General features: G+C 37.3%; 1 protein-coding gene across 4 annotated transcripts in view; it reads right to left on the bottom strand.

Moving 5' to 3' along the window:
• Nucleotides 1-22,389, bottom strand: part of arl15a (ADP-ribosylation factor-like 15a) — a 150,178-nt gene that overhangs the window by 45,781 nt on the left and 82,008 nt on the right. The window contains exon 5 of one of the 4 annotated variants that reach the window (XM_079607574.1): nucleotides 16,522-17,224. The exons of the other annotated variants lie outside the window; for them this stretch is intronic. Coding sequence (XP_079463700.1) covers nucleotides 17,138-17,224 — 87 coding nt within the window. The 3' untranslated portion in view covers nucleotides 16,522-17,137. Of the gene's footprint in view, nucleotides 1-16,521; nucleotides 17,225-22,389 lie in introns of those variants that run through there. 4 annotated transcript variants of the gene reach the window in all.

The raw sequence follows: 22,389 nt of genomic DNA, 5'->3' as shown, positions 1-22,389 counted from the left end.
CTTTGTGAAATGTTTATTTCTTTCTTTTGTGTAAGATTAAGGATTTTATATGTATATATATAGTTTTGTATAATCATAAGCCAGATTAGAACTAAAAACTTACAATATTATTCATACAATATGATTTACAAAGCATTTATGTTAGAGAACTATTAGTTAAAGTAAACTTATGCTGTTGTGTTCTTTGAACAAATTGACTTCCAAAAACATTCACAATGCATAAGTGGCAATTATCACAACAGGAAGTAACAATTCAATTTCAGGTGCTTTACTTGAGCTTTAAATATCCAGTTTACTTTCTTACGTACCTGTTACATTTTCATTCCTCGTGTTATTTATGAACAATCTGGGGAAATAAAATATAAAATAAATGATGAATCACTGAAGACGAAATGAGTGAGGTAAGTAGAAATGTTCTTTAACCTGCATGAGTGAGAGTTCAGAGAGGAACAAGGTGGAGTGTCTAGTCTAGTTATATAGTTTGATTAAAGACTAGTATCAGGGCAGGGTTAAAGTCTACAGACAGTGTGTTGAACTTAACTCTGGTATCTACTGATAGCTATTATAGAAATCCAAACAGAGTAGCAGCATGAGAGAAATTATCTCTATAGGTTGACAGCAATTTGGATGCTAAAAAGGAGATGTGGCCAATGGGCTGAAGTCTTGATTGACAAGAAGAGGAACTCAGTTTAGTTCAGGCTGAGGAGAGGCTCTGTTCCAACTTCAAAAGACAAAAAAATAAAAGCCCATTCTAAAAGGACAAACTAACTTCAAGTCGACAATTAAAACACAAATAATCAACACTCTTTGGGTTCAATAATTTTTCATAATCCACATATTTAAGACACTAAAGTGACCCTGCTCTGGTAATACCTTGTATTCAGTTCTCAGATTTTCTTTCCAGATTTGTCTTCTTTCCTTTCTTTTATAAAGTAAGGACGGAAAATAATAGTATATAATTTTATTATTTGTGGCTATTGTATTAACCTAAGTGGCTAATGACATGCTGAGCATACCCAAACAAACACAACAGGGAACTGGATGAATACAAATAGCAGAATGGAAATGGCAATCACTGACAAACCTGAATGGATCATAAATCAATTGGTCGATATACATAACCAGACTTTGTACAAAACTATAGTAACATCTGAGCAGTATTTTAACCTCACACATTTCTACTTCCACTACGACAACTGCTACTACTACTTCTTGAAATAACAAGCAGCAAGAACATGAACAAGTTAATATTGAGTAACTTACATTTAAGACAAAATTGGTCAGTTAGTTCTTCTCCTCCACACAAAGTCAAAAGAAACCAAAGCACCAAGCTTTGGGTGTCGTCAAGCAACAAACAATCTGAAATCCCACGTAAAAGTGGAGTGGAGCGACGTATTTCTCATCGTCTGAAATCACTCAGTTCCAACTCCACTTCTGGTTTTCCATTTCCCGCTACTCACTGGTGAGAGAAACCCCAATCCGAGCAATCCTTGAGCGATGAATCAAGACTAGCCAATCTAAGTCAGTACTCGATTAGCAAAGGAATGGGTCCTCCAAACGCACAGAATTTTTACAATTACATGTGAATGCAGAAAGCATCTTTAGCACAAGGATTTCAGATGTTCATGAATGATCTGAAGGATAAACTTTGCAAAACTTTTAGTGGGACTTCCAAACATTTGTTCAACATAACATCTCTTCCCAGGTATGTGTGTTTGTAAATCGTTGTACAGGGATTCAGGTGTGGGCCTCCAGGCATCTATTTATCTTACTAAAGAAGTCATCACATTCAACCATGTAATCAGGTATGCGCCCAGAGCCAGGCTTACTGATAGCGCTTGTTTACTGGCATCTGCTTTGGATATATGGCATTGATGTAACACACAGGTTATTGCAGAGGTGGGTTAATGTAGTAGTTTTTCCAACAACAGTCTTTCAGAGAAATAAATGTGATCAAGAAAACACTTGTCTTAAAGAATTAGAGGCATTTACAGTAGGAAGGTTTCAAAGCGGAGGATACCATTACTTTTAAAAGCATGTGACTACATCATTGAAAGAGTTGTCAGACTGAAGCAGAAGACAATGGGTTTCCACCACTCAACACATCCCTAAGGATGATAACAATGCTTTAAGCTGCACATTGTGTAGTGGAGATAAAAGATGGATCCTTCTGTTAAACAAATCTGTTTTGATTGATAGGTGTTGATGTTTAATTTTTTTTTACATGTATGCATTTGGGATGGATGGATGGATTCGTGCCGATTTGCATCGACTCACAAATGTCCAAAAATTGATGTTCTAAAGTGTTACATTTCTTAAATGTAGCTGATTCAAACCTTAAGTTGTAGATGAAAAAACGTTGTCACAATCCTGGTTTGAACGGTCCGAGCCATTTATGTATGACAGATTAAAAATGTTAGAATAACCACATCATCTGCAGCTCTTAATGTGGTGCTTTAGCTTCTTTAGCAAGAGAGAAACAACGCGCACGGAATGGAAAGAACAAGAAAAATCAGAAAATCACTCACTGCTTTTGACTGAATCACTTTTGTATCTTTATTATGATTCAATTTATATTTAATTCATACAATGAAGACTACAGTGTTTTATTTTTACATTTAATTATTAAATTTATGTAGTATTTAATGAGCAATGTTAAATAAAACTTATACACACACACACACACACACACATATATATATATATATATATATATATATATACATCCTAGAACACCAAGCTTTCATATATGAATAATGTAATACAGTACTGATAATGGCCTGCTATGTTTATGGTAGGCCTTTATGTTTAAAATATTAGCTAAAGCTAAAAGGAATATTGAGTCTAGAAACCTGAAACATGGCCCTTGTATAAGACGGTGTCTGACTTTCCAGAAGATGTTTCCAACACGGAGAAGTCTAGTCGCAAGGACAAGCCCAGACACATCTCCTGGGCACTGCCACAGAACGCTGTGACTTAATTCTGGGAGTGAAGTGCTCATATCACGTTGCCAGTGCGTCTCAATGTTTACTCACTGACATGAGCAGGAACTTAAGGGGTTACTGAGAGAGTGACAGACTGCATTGCTTCGACAACACTTGAGAAAGGGGCCAAGCCATTACTTGGGTGTATTACATTGCTCTTGTACTGATGACAACCTCAAGAGGTCGGGGGTGTTGAGGGGGAGGGATTTGTCTTCCTGTTTAGTTATACTGGATAAAACTAGTCTTGGATAATTATACAAATGCCTTAACAAAAATTCAAGAAAGTAACAAAAAGAAGCTATACATAATATATTCTATATCATCTTTGCAAGCAATAATAGGGCAAAAACTAAAAGAAAAACAACAACTAAAAACAAAGAATAACATCCATAATTCATTCGAATAATCGAATACATACGTACAAAAAAAATAATAGAGAAGAAATCCCTCCCCCCCCCCTCTCTCTCTCTCTCTCTCTCTCTCTCTCTCTCTCTCTCTCTCTCTCTATATATATATATATATATATAAAACATTTTCTGTTACTATGAATATTTTGGGTCAGTGAGTACTTTTATTCAGTATTTTTTATTCAGTAATGTTACAAAAGATTTCTATTTCAAATGAATGCTGTTCTTTTGAACTGTCAATTCATCACAGAATCCTGAAAAAAAAAATCAGTTTTCACAAAAAAAGCACACCTGTTTTCAACGTTGGTAATAATAAGAAATCAATATTACCTACTGTTTTTACAACCTTTTTACAACAAAGACTGCGGCACCGAACCCAAAGTTTTAACAGTTGCGTGTAGATATATATATATATATTTATTTATTTTTTGTACACATTTATCAATTGTTTGTATTGATATAAAACCATTCAAAGGTTGATGTAGTGATGAAATTGGAATCAAATTAATCACTACAAAGGCAATGAATTCAGTTTTGACATTAAATAAACTCCACAACTAAACTAGACAAGCATGAACCCTTTTAAGAGAAACAGATCTCCTCATAAGGATGTAATTACTTCATCACCCCCAACATATAAGACAGGAGTCAGGAAGTTCAAGTTGCCTATATAAGTAAAGTTTGCTCTGTGCTTTGGTGAGAAAGAGAAGAACCCAAAGCAGAGGTGAAGACACTGAGTGTGTGAGTACAGAAGTGGAGGACCATGTCGGCCTTTGTGTCTCTGAGGGCAGAGTGCATTCTCCCTGTGCCCCTAGACTCCCATGGGCCTCATTCAGAGGTAATGTACCAGACAACAAAGATGACAAACTTTTAATGCTCTCTACTCGCCTGAAGCATTCCATGCCTCTCCGCCGGTCCTCCCAGGCTCTGTTTTCACTGCTAAGGGCCATAGATTCTTAAACATAAGTGTCTCAGTCCAAAAAAATGGAGTAGGGATGAAAGAGTGCAAATGAGATCAAGAAAAGTGCCACCAAAGTGGCTGGGAGAGAGCCTAGAATAAATTTATATTAATAATGGTAATATTACTATGGCAAATCCATCCTGGTTTTTGTTTTAGTGCACATTTTCCTTAAAATTTGCATTGTTAATTTTATATTAAAAGGATAAGATTATCTGAGAGAAAAAGTCCGTCGGGAGGACGAAAAACATAATTTTGCGGCATGCGGCAGATTTTTTGACAGCGTTTGTTATAACTGCAGATCGAACTTCGACATTTATGTATTCCCGCCAACTACAAACAGTTGTATCGACCAAGGTGTGGTGCCAATATCAAAAGTACATTCCTGTTTTTAGCAAATAGGAATACCACAACCCTTTTTTATGTTTTCTCTAGTCATCTAGCCACGTTTAAAAAAAGAAAAAAATTTATAACATTCAAGCTTTACTAAAAGCCCATCTTACCAGTGATGAATTCTCCCTTAAAGTTTTAAAGTTACGGTGAATGGAGAACCTCTGTAAACTAATATAAAGACACTTGGAGAACTTAGATGGCTCGTCACATCTTTTGTCTTTCAATTTACAAAAGGAAAGAGAGAGGTGCTGTGCAATGAGGTGTTGATGGAAAATACACAGACTCTTTGACTTCAATGATCCACCAAAATGCAAAATCTCACACAACACATACATTACTCTTTTGCCACTTTTGAAAAGAAAGGGGGAAAAAACATGAAAATTATTTTCAAGGCAAGGTCAGTTTACAGATGTTTCTAATTCCCTCTGAACAGCAGTCTTGACCTGTCCGTTGTCAGGATCTCCTGTCTGCCGCACGAGAGGGACGTGAGCATCAACAGTGGCTTTCATCACAGCAGTGATAACAGTCCTAAAAAGCATCATAGTGAAAGGTGAGAGTGGGGGCTACAGAGTGTCAGTGACAAAAGATGGGCAAAGACAAACAAACAAACAAGCTAAGAGAAACTGTTGCGTCTTATCCAGTTATCTTCACAGTGAATGTGTCTGCCCCAGTCATTAATTATATTGGCATTGAAGTAGTATCTTTTCACACTTGAGTAATCTACATTGCTCCACTTAAAACTATAAATAGGAAACAGCTTGACTGACTTGTTGGTACACAACAAGGGGTTAGCATGGACTTGTTTGACGCTGTCGGTAGATGTTATTGCTCACAAAGATTCAATTAATCAAGCATTTATAGGGAGCATTTGGGAAGTCTGTGTTATTTGGGTTGCTCAGTAATCGCACAACAGTGGATATATTTGCATCTGATTTCAAACAGCAATTTTGTAATAGTAAAAGTAAATATTCTGAATGCCTAAAGTCTTTAACCATAGGAAAAGTCGAGAGATTAGCCTAAAACTGATATATCTTTAATGAATCAAAATAAATTAGGCATTATTATATAGAAAGAGCAAACTTTTGATTCTAAAACATGATCATTACTGTATATGTACAGGTACAGTATGTGTTACAGTTACAAAGATGCTAATGAAAGTAACTAATTACAATCTGGGGTGGCAATTCATTTAAAAATATAGATCTCTTTTTGCACATTTTAAATGTTAATGCACATACTGTTCTTTATGTAGTAGTGTGGGATTGGTTTTCCCCTTTGCCTGGTTACTACCTCGTTATGGGAGTAAGCGATTGGGATAATTAGCATCTGGAACGAAAAGCTCTGTCATACCTGCCCCTCTTACGGTTTCCAGTGTTACGGTAGTTGAGGAAGGTGGTTGTTGCTTATGTTTTTATCATGACTGTGGTTATGAAGCAGGGTGCGATTGCTAATAAGAGACAGATATCAGCGCCACAAGCAAATCCCGCGGATATAAAGGAATAAGGACATTTCATTCTACCGGACTACCCGCAAGTGCGGAATTACTACTCACTAGGGCTTGTATAGACTAGTGGAGTAGTTGAGAGATCTATTAGTTCAACCACTAGTCGGCGCTGTCGGGAATCAATCGACTACTGGAGCATGCATTAACCATAAATTAATTAAAAATGGCGAACGTCACCAACATACACTACACATCAGATGAGTGGAAGTATTTAATCAAGGATGATAAAAATATCGTAATTTGCCAACTCTGTAAGGGGCCGTTCACATATTGCGTCTAAAAACGTGTGGAAAGCACCGCTTTCTCCTTTCCACAAGTGCTTGCGCTCCCATGCCGTCTGTCATTGCTATGCAACCATGAACTGCGCTCTCCATGACCGCGCTTGCCGAGCGCCTACATTTGAAATAAAGAAATAAAGAAAAGATGCGATATGTGAACGTCCCCTAAAAGCGGACATTGCGTCTGAAATGAAAGGCAAGAACGGCTATTTATTTGGCTTTACTCTGTTACATGAAAATTTAAATATGTAATGTCATAATTATAATGTTTTGAGAGTTTACTTATGTAATTGTTGCATTAGGCTATGAATTAATAATTTCATGTATTTTCATTTATAGTAGCATGTTTTGATAAAAAATCGACTAGCAGAAATCAGTAGCCGTGCAACCCCTGCTACTCACACAGGTCAGTTTATTAGACGAATGAAACTTGTGAGGTAACGCAGTGCTGTTACACATGGTCTAAGACTATCACACTAAACAGCATTTGAGTGTGTTGAAAGTTATAATGTTATTCTATGTGTTAGTTTGTCTGTATGAGACTAGCAGTAAGCTAGATCAACATTAGAATAACATACAGATCATATTCTAACATTTCATCATGTTGAACTATATAACATTGATTAGTTTTATGTACATTTGCTCACCTGTCTAATAAAGTACACATAAAAGCTCTGTCAAGTCAAAGTTTGTCAAGGACGTGGAGCTCTCGGCGTCTCGAAAACGCCACGCTGATATTGGTCCTCGTTTTAGTTCTCCATTTGTCCCAAAGTCTCCTTGCCATGGTCCATAATGATTGAACGAAACAAGAACAGCATGCAGCTAGACATTACGCACTACGCAGTTGTCCATGCTTGTCGCTATGGCAGTACTACGAGCGGAAACTAGGGATAACACGGATATTACATCATTGACAGGCGACAAGTAAACAGGGATTCCGGGACGGCAAAATTATTTAAAATTGGAATTTCTCTGAAATTAAAAATCTTTAGGAACTTCTGGGATATTGTAAGTATATCACACTGTGCAAGTGATTTTATTACAAAATTCTTAAATATTGTACCTTAAATGATATTATGATTGTGTTTTTATTTGGATATTTCTTGGTTTGAGTTTTTTTTTTTTTTTTTTTTAAGCTCAGACTCCGTCTCCAAGTTTAAATATAGACGAAAGACGCATCTCTTTAGCCTAGCATTCATATAATGCATCTCCTAACCTTATACAGTTGTATCAGATCAAATGCACATGATTATCCTTTGTTTAATGTTATGAACAGCAGCTAAGCTAATTATTTTCTATCTGCTTCTCTGTTTTATCTTGGGATGCTTATCCTGAGGTAAGAGAGTATGTCAGCTTCAGTTTGGATCCAGCCTTTTATGAAGACTTCAGATGTTTAAATTGTTTGATTTTGTATATGTACATTTCTAAAATACATAAATTAGACGGTTACCTCTGATAACAGATCACTCTAAATTGTAATGTGGATTAATGCATTTTCTGTAAAGCTGCTTTGAAACGACTGTAAATTGTGAAAAGCGCTATACAAATAAATGTGAATTGAAAATCCCAGGCTGGTGTAGTCATTGTCATCTGAGTCTAACCATACAGAAAGTACCGCTCTGGTCACATTTATAATGGCAAAAAACATAGATAGGTTCCTGGAAACCGCTGAGGAAATACTAAATCATGATGAACAAAGACAGTACAAATCACCCTGCGGCGCTAGAGTTAAGCCTTTGTTTGAAAAGTATAACTAGTTTGATTTCATGACATGACTTAAAATTAGCTAAACATTTTTAAATGGCTTTACCCTATTTCATTTTTTAAAATAGCTTTAGCTACTTACTAAAACATTTGTCAAATTGCAACAGCACAAAATCAACTGTAATTTATTTTTAGAAAAATCAAATAGCTTGTAGAAATGTTTTAGATTAAGGACCATGAATATGTTCATATTGAAATGCGCCCTGCGTGAATTTGTCCACCGATTTACTTATTTTTTCTCTCCATTAAGCTAGCATGATGCAGTACCTGCTTTATTTAATTTTTTGTGTGTGTGAAAATTTACTAAGCCTTCTTTGGAAAGTTTGATGAATGAAGCACCTCATCATAGTTAAAGGGGAGAGTGGCACCCATGGTACCTCAACCTTCTCTAGATTGCTGGACAGATTCAAAGCCTGTCCTTCAGCAGTCATTCAGTAATTACTCGTGAAAGCATAAAAATGCATGTAGTCTGTTGAAGGCATTTTTCAGAAATCAGACTGTTTATATTAAAGTGTTTTGTGAAGTGATTACCTTCTCCATCCCACATAGCATACCTCTTTCCACCTGGAAGGATTTCAAATATGTGACAGACTGAATATCACAGCACCTCTATATCCTCTGCATGACAGTGTAATTCCTCCTGCCCTGTGGCCATGTCTACAAAACTCAGACAGTTTACTTGTTCATGTAGCTACACCTACGAAAAAAAAGCTTTGCCAAGAATTTGTGCATTCATTACACCTTCACACTCTTACTTAACCCTTTCAATGTTTAAACCATGCCACTCACGCAAACCGTCTAAAGTATGGCTGTCAGATTATTAATTAAATATACTTAATTAATGTAATAAAAAACGATGAATCCCTGACCCATGCAACAACAAAAAACTTGCATAACATAAGATTCTGACATCCTTTTAAAACTTTTTTGAACTGTTTTAACTTGACACAGTCTTAATAACATTCAAGGTGAGTTAGATAAAAAAAAATGTAATCATACAATCTATGTTTACATTACATTGTGGACTGAGAGTGGAATCTAATTCCAGTAATTTCAACATGAATCCAGAGATACAGGAATTTTGCGTGAGGGTGAAAGATTTCCCCACACAGATTTTGCAACATACAATTTGGTCACAGGATTTGCCATGTTTACCATCAAAAATCAGTTAGGTTTGAAAGTGACTTCTGTATGAGCTGTGCTTCAAGTATCGCTCCACTATTGACAACAGACAATGGACCTATTTTGCTCATGTCATTTTGCTGAACTATAGCTAACGTGTCAGCACCTATATGTTTAATGATTTTGAAATAAAACAATATTTCGACTTTTAAAGCCATTTATGTTGTTAGTTCAGTGCTTTACTGGTCTGCCACAAAAAGTATATTTTTGAGGGATATTATTCAGCAAAGTCGCAATTTATTGCAAATAATTTTATTTAATTAATAGGCATATTATGTAATAATTATATTTAATACATATAATCTTACACTTTAACAATGATGACCATGTTGCAACTTAAAGAAGCCAAGAGTATCATATTCCTTTAACTTTCAATACAACCCGAGTATTTCTTACCCTTGGGATGAGCTCATTGCTTTTTGCTATTAACTTAACATGTACAATGTATATTATACCTTGGCAGTTACCTCACGTTGATAATACTGTTGACACACCTATCATTTGGCTGAGTAACACTAGAGACGGATGGTTTGGATTTATAGGCCAAACTACACTCAATCTCATGCAGGCAAGTCCTAGAATAAGTCGACTTGAGCTCTTGTACGTAATCACGTATGTGAAAGTACCTTGCTTCAACCTTACCTAAAAATCTAGGCCACAAGGTTAGAAGAGTGAGGACTAATCCTTTCATGAGTGTCTGGTCACAACTGCTGAATGTAGGTGAGATGACATTTGTTTGCCATGAACACGCCTGAACTAATTCCCACATGATATGGTGGAGCACTACACAGGAGAGACTTAATTATGAGACAGCTGAAGATGATTTATGGAATTCAATGAAGTTTCATTAAAGGTTGGGTAGGTAAGAATTGTCTAAAGCACTTTTTTTCAAATTGGCTTAAACTGTCTTTATATACCAATACATAATTAAAATGTAAATACTTTGAAAAAGAGAGTATAAAAATTAAATGACTATAGTGTATTTAATCTTCAAAAAACACAGCTCATTAATTCCTACCGGGACGAAACAAGTGATTGGCTTGCGCGACTGTCACTCTCCGTCGCCATGACTACCGCCACTATTACTGGCTCTGCCCACGTTTTTAGGTGGGAGTGAATGGAATTAATGAGCTGTGTTTATCGAAGATTAAATACACTAGAGTCACTCAGTTTTTTATACTCTCTATTTCAGAGTACTTGCATTTTAATTATGTATTGGTATATAAAGACCGTTTAAACAAATTTGAATAAAAGTTTTTTTTTTTTGTAAAATAAAGAAATTAAACAGGGTGTGCTTTCTGAGCACGTCCCTAAACATAAACAAAACTCAGCGAATACTTGTCACACATTTATGAGCTCTATATCTTTATAATCGTTTAAGTGTGTGGTTTTAAATGATCTGATTCAAAACGAAAACAAATATTCTCTGTTTAAGTAATTTGTATAAAACCAACAAGATATTCAGTTTCTCTAACCCTTGCTCATTAGTTTTAATGTGACCACACCCACACGCGCAAAACATATAGAGATGCAAATCGTCCATGCGTCGCGCGAAGGCGCCCATTACCTCAAAAACAAAGCGCCGCCAAATATATATATATATATATATATATATATATATATATATATATATATATATATATATATATATGTCTGTGTGTGTGTGTGTGTATTTTGTTAATTTTAAAAAGGAATTTTAACCAGAACAAATCTAAAATGTATTCCCAAAATCATGCAGCCCTAGTTTCTCTTGATATCAGCATGTTCGCAGGTTTTTTATATTTTTTTTTTAGGTACCAGTCCTGCTGACTTCAACATGAGCATGAGGAGGTAAAGTGAAAAATCAAACACCTTGGAAATGACAGGTATGTACTATGTTTCAGGAACGGCAAAGGTGTGTGACTGGTTGTCTCTGTCTTTAGTTCAGTGTGTTAAATAATGTGCTTTTTTTGCCATTTGTTGTGTATGTTTGGATTATGTTGTGTTGTAAATAAATCCAAACAATCAAAAAGCCATTCTTTTTTAAATCTCCTCATTCTTTGTGCAAGGTAATGTAATGAATACCTCTGAGAGCTCCTAATAGGGCCATTATGGGAGGGTCTTTGTCTTTCTCAGGTGTGAAACACTCAATATTCATGGTGGTTAACGCCTACTCGCATAAAGCTTTCTTACACAAGACATATCATACACATTTTAAATCAATATATTGTCTTATCTGAATGAGTATTCAGGATGATTTTCACATAGTTTTGGAGCAAATATTCTAGGCTACGTGATACAATTTTCAAAAGTCTTGTGAAGAAATAATCAGTTTGGGTTTCTTGACCTTATTTCAGTGACAATCTTTTTTTGTTTTTTCACAAACCACGCATAAACGTCTGTGGCGAGCAGGACGAGGTCGAGGGACGTGAGAGCGGCGCGAGACCGGTGGCGTGATTACTGATGAGCAACACCTGCGCGACGCACCGGTCTCGTATCTCTCACGGAGGAGCGGGGGCATATAGGAGGAGCGACGACAGTGAAGAACGAGAGAGGACAGGCCTGTGTTTGTGTTGTGTTTTGTTTCTGTAGCCAGCAGTCGTCCGCGAGGGACTGCTGGCTTATACTTTCATTTTGTATTTGTTTATTTATTTATTAAAAGTTGTTGAATGTTCGCCGGTTCCCGCCTCCTTCTTCCCATAACATCCAAACTTGTTACAACGTCATTATCTCAAAACTACAAACTTGTACATACATGCTGCTGACATATTATTGTAGCAGAGTTTGTTCTGAATACAGTGTAATAAGACTTTAGCCATGAAAATGTCACAAGTAACACAAATATGCGCAAATGTCAGAACACCTCCAGGACCCAGAAAACACCAAAGACCCCAGAGGGGTAATAATAATAATAATAATAATAAGAAGAAGAAATGTTTATTGAGCAGTAAATCAGCATGATCATGACACTGAAGACCCTGAGTAATGGTTGTTGAAAATTCAGCTTTGCCATCAAATAAATAAATTACATTTAAAAAATGTGTTATTTAAGTTGTAATAATACTTCAATAGTATGCTTTTTACTGTATTTAAATAAATATATGTATATGTAAAACAAAAAAAAACAAAAATGCAGCCTTGGTGAGCCCACTTTCTGAGCCCCTTCTTGGGCGACCCGAAGCAGACCAGCAACTGGTCTGACTTCCGCCATTAAGAAGACCTCTGCAAATAAATCTTGAGAGCTTTGACAGGGCAGAGCAAATTAAGTATTTCTTCATCCGCCGTCACGTGAAATGGAGGATGAAAAGCCTGCAGAATGCCCAAAGTTTCCACAGGCCTGGTCAGGGTGAATATTGAGCCATCGGCCTGTGGAAGCAGGTCCCTCCTCAGAGGGATCTGCAAAGGCTGTCCTGCCAGGAGTGCTATGATGTCTGAAAACCATACTCGGCCAGTACGGCCAGTACGGGGCTACTAGAAGTAGGCTGATCCCGTCTCGACAGACTCTCTCCAGAACTCCTGGGAGCAGAGCGATCGGGGGTAAAGCGTACAGGCGTAGCCTCTGCCTTTCTGTACCATGGCATCCAACCCCAATGGGGCTGGATGGGTGAGAGAAAACCACAGTGGACAGTGGGACGTCCTTCAAGATGCGAACAAATTCACTTCCACTGGGCCGAACCTCTCGCATATCGGCTTCACCACCTCGGTGGGAAGTCTCCATTACCCGGGCCCTCAGCCCCTGCCTCGACAGGATGTCTGCGCTCTGATTCTGGTCCCCTGGGACGTGCATTGCTCTGAGAGATAAAAGTTTCCCATGGGACCACAGGAGGATCTGATGCGCCAATCTGGATAGAGGGCGCAATCTCAGAACCCCCTGATGAATCAAGTTGGAGACCACTGACACATTGACTGTGTGGTGACTGTGTAGCGTTTGCAGAGGCAGCGTGTAGATAACAGTTCTACTGTGCAATAAAGATTCTGTGGCTGGGATCTCGCGTTGCCGAGGCAGCGCGTATATTTAAGGTCTGCATTGCAATACAGAATCTATAGTGGCTCGGATCTCGTTTTTGCAGAGGCAGCACGTAGATTACGGGTCTAAATATCAACCCAGGCAGAAGGTCTTTCAAAAAGAGACATATGGCTGCGGCTCCCATCAAAGAAGTTAAGTCCCCGGTTTACTGGTCCATTCCTCATCACTAATAAAATCAATCCTGTCACATACAAACTACAAATTCCAGCACAGTATAAGATCCATCCTACTTTTGATGTTTTTTTGCTTAAGTCCTTTCACAGCTGTCCTTCCTTTACAGAGCCAGGCGGTGATGGTGAAACCCACTCCTGGGGACTCAATTTATAAGGTTAAGGACATCAGTTGTCTCAAGTACCAGGTGGATTGGGAAGGATTTGGACCGGAGGAAAGATCTTGGGTGGCTCGAGAAAACATTCTGGATCTGGCCTTAACAACTACCTTTCACACTGCTCATCCTGATCATCCTGCACCGTGTGGAAGAGGCCGGCCATGGTATCGGGGGTCTTGGACCTCGGGAGCGGTCTGTGAGGAGTGGGGGTACTGTCACGCCTCCGCCTGGTTCTGCACCTCCAAAGCAGTCCCATTCACCAGAATTCTAAAGACTATCCCCTGTCCCTTTTCACCACGTAAATTATGGACCATTCATAAACATCCTCTATCCATTCTCGTTGTCTTGTCTCATTAGAGTTTGACCTACATGCTTTGTGTGATATCTTCTTCATCTCCTAAAGGAGTTTTGGTATTGTGTTTTGTTATTGTGGACTGAAGACTGTTATTGCGTTTCTCCTGTATATTTTCTACCGTCTGAAATAAAGGTGCATTCACCACAATTACCCCTGCCGTCTTGTTCATCGCCTGATATCTAGTAGACAAAAAACCCTCAAAGATGATTTTTTGTGAGAAGTAGACATCATATAAGACTTTAAAACAGTAAACTCAGGTGATAGAACCAGTACGATGTTGGAACGTCTGGGATCATTTTCTGCCTTATCAGGCGCAGACACCCGTTTGGTAGCAACATTATGCTGCGCTGTTGTTGTCTGATGCTGGACTGTGTTAATGATGTTTTTTTTTTTGTATAAAACATTCTCAATGTGGTGGTGACGTCATATACGTCTATAATTCGTTCTAATATTTAAAAAACCGAAGCAGAACCAACAAAACTTTTACCGGCACAAACGAAGCACAAACAAACGAGACTATTTTGGGTGAATGTGGAGCAGGTCAGGGGGTTGGTGACGTCTTCACCTGTAATTAAATGTCTAATATCTTAAAAACCGAAGCAGCACAAACAAAACTTTGACCGGCACAAACGAACAAGACTATTTGGAGAATGAGGGGGGCTGGGTGACCTTAGAATGACCTATAAATATTATTTTAATATCTAAAAAACCGAAGCAGCACAAACAAAAAAAGGTACAGCACAAACCATCGCAAACTAAATAAAAACGATTGAGCCTATTTTGCCAACGTTTTGCATTAGGCTGAAGCGGCGCAAACTTTACGCAGTGATTGACAGGGTGGGAGGGGGTGGGAACGTTATCGGCTCGGAATGCATTCTCAATTTGCACATTGAATTCTGCTACATTCACTGCAGGACATTTAATGAAAATGCAGTCGCAAGTAACTTAACTGTGAGTGTAAATGCAATTAAGAAAAATAACATTTAAATGATAATTTTGCTACAGTTTTTGCTTGAACATATTAAACATATCTAATAATTTCTGTAATATTTTAATTTTGCAACTTATAAAGTGTTAAATTTATTCAATTTACATATTAAAACTAGTGTATGAAATGGCAAATGTAAATTAGATATTTTTGCACCAAACGTTGCACAAATGTAATGGAAAATTTAAATACAGAAATGCATTGTCATTTTACATAGCCTATTGCATTGTCATTTTGCATATTACATTTCAAATTGAATATTGCTACCCATATGCTTCCATACACAACAGGCAAAGACAGAAGTGTTTGCATGAATTACAAATGTACACCTTTTTGTAATTTTTTTTAAGTAACAATCATAAAATATAAAATAAAATAAGATTATAAAATATATAAAAAGGTAAGTTATGCATGCAACATTTATAACCTCATATCAAAAAAGAGATAGATTTTTTTTTTACTTTCAAAAATGTATTTTTCACACAGCAGAACTATTTAAAATAATCGGCACAGGCAGCGACACGAGTCACAACACCTAAAATATAAAAATTGTCCTTAATTTCTAAATTTAATTTAGAATTGTGATTTAAGCTTACAGTATGTACATATTGTGTCAACTGGCCATTTACAGGACTAGCCTTATGTTTCAGCTTCCTTAATCGATAAAATATAGGTGTCAGCTTTGAGAAATTAGTGTATCACTTTTCCTATGACCTTTTGCATCTCTAAGGACACAATGTAAAGCCACTCAATTGACTGCCCGATTAGGTCAGTGTAAAGGATGCGGCGGTGTTGGAAAGGTTTGTATAGAAGATCAGTAGACCAGGTCTGGCAGGAGAGACACAGCTACAGCCCTGCCCTTGCTCATCCCGGGTCACCGGACGCACTGATTACTGGCCAGCCCTTGACACAGCAAAGCCAGGTGCTTTCATCAGTGCCGGTGGCTCTTCCCCAAAGCTCTGTTATAGGATTCATGTTTGCAATTAGTGCAGATCAGAGTCAATTAGCTTTTGGCAAGCTGCCCTGATATGTCACATGGCACCTGCTTTGGCTTGATGGTACCTGACAGCATGGCAGATCAATGATGACCACGCGGGAGGTCTGCCAGAAACAGGCCTAAACCAACCCTGGAAAATGTGCAGTGGAAGCATTCTAGAGCAGTAAAGTAGTACTCTATGAGCATGTAAACAAGTGTATTTTAGGACAGACTTAGCAAAAATGCAGAACTTATCTGCAATCTACTGCAAAGCACCATAACCTACTTATTTCATAAATTATTTCAAACTTATAAAATGAAATATGATATAAATGCCAATAAATGCAATTCAACCTGGTCTTTATAGTCAAACTTTAAAAAAGTCATGCAATTATACAAACACATTATACAAAAAGCTCAACCTAGGCTACAATATTCTTATTTTTTTTTTCCTTTTCTCAAAACATACACAAACTTTTTTGCAATAATATGAATTTGTTAAGATCTTAAGAATTTGAGCCATAAGGATTAATCTAGATCTGGGGGGTTTCAAACTGGGGTCTGGGGACCCCCAGGGGGCTGCAAGGGAGTGACAGGAGGAAAAAAAAGTGGAAAAAAAAGAAGTAAAAAAGTATGTGACAGTATGTGAACAAATATACAAAAGCATCTCCAATAAGCTGACCATTACAAGCCCTTTTCATCAATAATCAAATTAAACATGCTTAAAAAAGCACCACTTGTAACCTGCAACTTTTCTTTCAACATCACTTTTTCACAGGTATGTGAACTATAGAATATGGAATTCAACATTCTCACTACATGCAGCATGTATCCCCAATCCTCCAGTGTAAAAAAAAAAAAAACACACAAAAAATATCCCAGTTTTGTTGATGCGAAAAGCACAGTCTAGACGCAGCGGTCGCAGGCCGGCATGTTCTGGCGAAACACCTCATCTTGATAAAGCCTTTTGCATCTGGATGACTTGTGGAAAGTGGAGACAAGCCGAGAATATAATTATGAATGCCAAATGAGAAAGCACTTCGAGGAAGCCCTCACATCTTGTTTCTGCAGTTCATGTGTGGTTAAGGGAGATGCCACATCCTGAACATGAAAGAATAAAAATGAGTGATCTAGATGATGCATCTTATCAACACTTTGTTAATTACTACAGGAAAGCATCAAAACAAATATTTTTGACTTGATCTACATTGCAGTGAGGTAAGGTTGAGATATACAAAACACATTATGAAGCTGAGTTATTTACACAATTCTGCATTATATATTTATGCAGGAATTATATCTAAACATCAATTAAAGATGAACCACATTTGTTTAATCTTAAATAAACCAAATAAACTAAAATGGTTCATTTCCTGCCATTGTTACAACATGTCAATTCAGCCCTAATTTTCTCATTTTTTATTCTCTGTATTTTTGCAATAATATCTGGACCACCAGATCAAACTGCAGTTGAAATATATTCACACAACTTTTAGGTCTAGTAAAGCAATCACTTTATGTGTCAACTTCTCATTGAGGGCCTGGAAATAGACCAAATCATGAATCAAACTCTTGCAGCAAACTCAAAACCACTGACGTATTATTTCTAAGCACCTGAACAATGCTGCAAAAATTGTGGTACACTTAAAACCACTGACGACTTTTCCAGAGTTAGAAACGAATTAGTCCCCTGATGAAGTCATGCAAAACTAAATCCAACATTAATCAATCTAATCAAACAAAACTTCCTAGAAAATCATGATAACAGCTCTTGAATTATTTATCACCACAGAAAGAAAAACAATCACTTGAACAACAATTTCCGGCAATATACATAATTTTGCTTTTTACTTTTCATCAAATAATAGGGATTAATTTGTGGTATTGTCGAGGTTCTAAATGAGGAACAATTGAATGAAGAATAAAGCATAAAAAAGAATTGGGTATAAAGAGAACAACTGTGCATTAGTCATCATAAATGACCACTTGTCTGAGGACCACACCTGATGATATTTTGCATTACTCCTGGCTCAATAAGTGCTACCAAATCCGACTAATGCTGCATCACAATTCGCCTACTTATACTATGCCCTAAACTAAAGTAATCTTTCTGTGAAGAAAAAGTACATTCTTTTGAGTGTGTAGCAGAAGATTAGGCAAGCTTTGGGACATCATCATAATTGCGTCTTTAACAAACAGCTCAGTAGCTTAGTTATGTGCGTCCTGTCACCATTTAAACTGCCCTGTCTATCATCTTGTTACAGTTAAAATCCTCCACTCCCATTAAATTTAATTTCCATACCGTATTGAAGAGAAATGTAGCACATTGGTCTGCGCTTGATGTTTAAACTGGCAGGACTTAGGCCCTGTTTACACGAGAACGCTCGCGGGTGAAAACGTAGAAATATTTTATCGGATGTGCCTTTCGTTTACACGGCGACAACGTTTTTGGGGCTTAATAGTTTACCGTATTTAAACATGAAAAACTGTGTCAGCGTCTCTTTCACTTTCAGTGCTTCACATTGCCACCTAGCCGCCTGGAGTGCATACTACATCGAATTTCAAACACTTTTGCGTCACCATATGCACGCAGATTTCCCCCCCATAACGCTCATCTAAACAGAATAAAAAGTGATAACGCAACGCCACTTTTGCGTTTTCTCTTTAGATTGTTTCCGTGTAAACATAGCCTTAAAAGGCACATACAAATGATAAACTTTCAAATGACAAACTTTCACTCTATGACGGTTAAACTTTGCAAGTAATCCGTGAATCACATGCGTTTCGAATCGGGGGGCAGCTGACCATAGATCAACTACGATCCCTACACTTGACGTCGCCAATCCTGCGATGCGACTATTGCAGATGCGCACATTGTGATATCGATGCTAAAACGACATATAGTACAGCCCTATAGTTCTTATTTCCTTTGTCTCAGTTCATTAGTTGCCATGGTTTTTGATCTGCCCTCATTACACCTGTATCTAAACATCTAATGATCTTGATTAGTCCCTACTTCTTTTGCATTTACAGTCCTGTGTTTGTTACATTCTTTGTCAGATCTCGTCTCATAATAGTGGTTCTGTTTACCGTGTTTTTGTTCCCTGATTACCTGAGAAGTGTTAATTTAAGTTTGTGTTCATTAAAGAAACTGCTTGCAAATAAATCCAGCTGATCATTTTAGTTTTTGCCGCATCCACTCCGTGAAGAGATAGAGATATTGAATATTTGATCGCCAAAAAATTTACCAAGCTACCATTCTAACAGCAGCTACAAATTAAAAATGACGGAAGACCCATGTTGGATATATGCTTTAATAAACGGCCGAACGTGCTCTTTAAAAAAAGACATTTAAAAGGACAGAAGGATGGATTGGAAGTGATAGGCTATTAGTGAAATTATATTTATATTGTCTTTCTGCATACGTTAGGGATTATCCGATCAGGATTTTTGCAGCTGATACGCACCAGCCCCCACTTATCTGATGTTATCTTAAAAAAAGAAAAAAAGAATCAACACGCAAAAGGCACAGCTGCATATATTGTATACACGGCTAAGGATTTATGCTCACGTCAGAAGGTTAAAATTTGGCACGGATCTGGGTGAATAGGTGTCAACAGACTCTTAGATCTCCATAAGAAGAGTTACAGAGATGAAGGTTTGACCTGTGACATCCATTTCCCCACACGTGAATCGACAATGACAAAATAGCTCAATGAAACCAACTGTCCTTCAACATCTGGTGAATTTAAGAAATGTAACCCTGTGGGAGGATGATACTGAGCAGGGATCCAAAATAGTTAACTAAGACCACCCACTTAAAAATATGGAAATGGTAATACTAGTGAATATAACATTATAATAATTGTTCATTGTTATATTATTATTATAATTATTATTAACAGGTTTGGTTTAAATATTGGAGGGAACATATTTTGTTTTCATGTGTACAATTATTGTTGAGGTTCATGTAAAAGACCTTAGATACTGGAAAGGACTTGAGCCATTTGTTACACTGAAAGGTGAAAATGTGAACCAGACTATTATGCATTACTCAGAGACTCATAGGTTAATCCATCTCAAGTGATCCAATGAATGTTGTGTGACCATTTACATATTTTTTGCTCTGTGTATTGGCTTTACTAAACATGTTTTATAAACATGGACTACTGCAACGCACTTCTCATCGGGATCCCTGGCAAGAGTCTGCAGAAACTCCAACACATACAGAAAAGTGCTGCTAGGATCCTGATGAGAGTGCGCAAATATTACCACATAACCCCCATCCTTCATGCACTTCACTGGCTCCCCATCTCCGCCAGGATTTACTACAAAATCACTCTCCTCGCCCACCAGTGCATCCATGGAAATGCTCCACTCTACCTCAAGGAACTTCTCACCCAGCAAACATCAACCAGAAACCTCCGTTCACAAAATGGCAATCTCCTCCGTCCACCCAGAACCAAGCTTTGGACCATGGGAGACCGTGCTTTCTCCTCTGCTGCCCCTCGTCTGTGGAACTCAACTGAGGGCTCCACAGGCAGTTGACGCCTTTAAAAAAGGCCTAAATACTTTTCTTTAAAAAAAAAAGCTACAACCAATGATATTTTTTAACTGTTTTTATGTTTTCTTATTCTTATTTTTATTTGTTCTTACTTTTGCCATGTGTACTCTGTAGAACTTTGAGATTTGTTCCCAAATGAAAAGTGCATTATTAAATCAAATGTATTGGACTGACCCTCACTTCATCATCACATGTCAGTGTGAAACCATGAGAATAATAATTCATCTTTATAAATTAATTCTACACCAACTCCAAGTCAGTTATAACAGGGATGAAATGACCTAAACCATTTACTACAGTTTTGTATTTATCAAATTACTTCATATCATAAAAGTTAGACCATTTCACTACCATATGAGAGGGGATGTTGCTCTAGTCTAGACTACCTCATTAGATGGGTCAACTAGCCAGTTTGTAGTCAACCAGACCACCATTAAAGCTTCTAACCCTTTCTTCATTCAAGTGGAAAACCAGACAGTTCCGTCTGGTGTATCCCACTGCCAAATCAGTTCAGGTCAACAGAGATTAAAACAAAAAAAATCCAACTCTTCAGACAGGGTCAAAAAGATCAATGATCAAAAGAGGAGAAAGACCCCTTGTTAAAGAATATAGTGTATCAATCTGTAACACAAAAACAGAAAATGTGGTATTTACTCATTGTTTCTTCTAAGGGCCATAGAATAAAAGGTTTTTGACTAAAATCATTAGTGACTCCCACCATGTCAGGATGTCTCAATCTGCTCTACATGTGGAACTGATGGACAATCAAAAATCATCAAAAAGAAGCAGATAATGACAACAAATCTCTGAAAATGTCATAATGATACCATTTTTAGAGACTTAAAGTATTATTTTTTTAATTAAAAATATTTAAAGAATACTAAATTAAACCATTGGTGACTAATAAGAGTCTTTATTGCTAGGTCTACATTGTCTGCAGAAATTTTCAGAAATCTTTCACTAAAAATAATGCACCAGATATTTACTGAACCAAACTCAAAGCACAGAACTAAGATGGAAACCAAAACGTGGGAAATTGAAACTGTTACACCCCTAGTATACACACACACACACACACACACACACACACACACATAATAAACCTGTGCAGATATAAATACACAAACAAGTGATAAACAATGAATATCGACTTTCTAAAAAGGGTTGTACCATAGCGTGAGTAAAATATGGCTTCACTTCAACACTACCACCCAGGACTGTACTCTACAAAAAAAAAAAAACATCTGCTAGAAGACCCGATAGGACAGGAAATATTCTTCTGCATGTGCCAATGGAATCACACTATCCACATCTGATTAACAAATGAAGAGATGTTTCAGACTTGGAATGAAATCCTGTCCACACTAGTCAAGATGTGCAGAAAAACAAAGACTTTTCTGACTTGAAGTTTCCAGAATAGAAAGCTAACACACACGGAAAGAGCTGGATTCATGCAATCTCCACATCCACACAAATCTTTTGGAAACAAATGACACACACTTGGTTGCTCAGGGAACATGAATGTCAAACACAGCAGATCTTTATGATTAATTATGTGTTTGAGGCAGTGGGTGCGTGAGGTGGGAGAGAATCGGGGTCTGTAAACTGAACTGTTGAATAGTTGTGTCGTGAGGCTTTTTCTAGTATGAAAAGTAGACAACACATTCTGTAAACAAACACATATTTTGGCTGAAAGTTACAG

The sequence above is a fragment of the Phoxinus phoxinus genome, assembly GCF_949152265.1.
Source record: "Phoxinus phoxinus genome assembly, chromosome: 3".
Lineage (NCBI taxonomy): Eukaryota > Metazoa > Chordata > Actinopteri > Cypriniformes > Leuciscidae > Phoxinus > Phoxinus phoxinus.
This window is presented reverse-complemented; position numbering and strand designations above follow the sequence as displayed.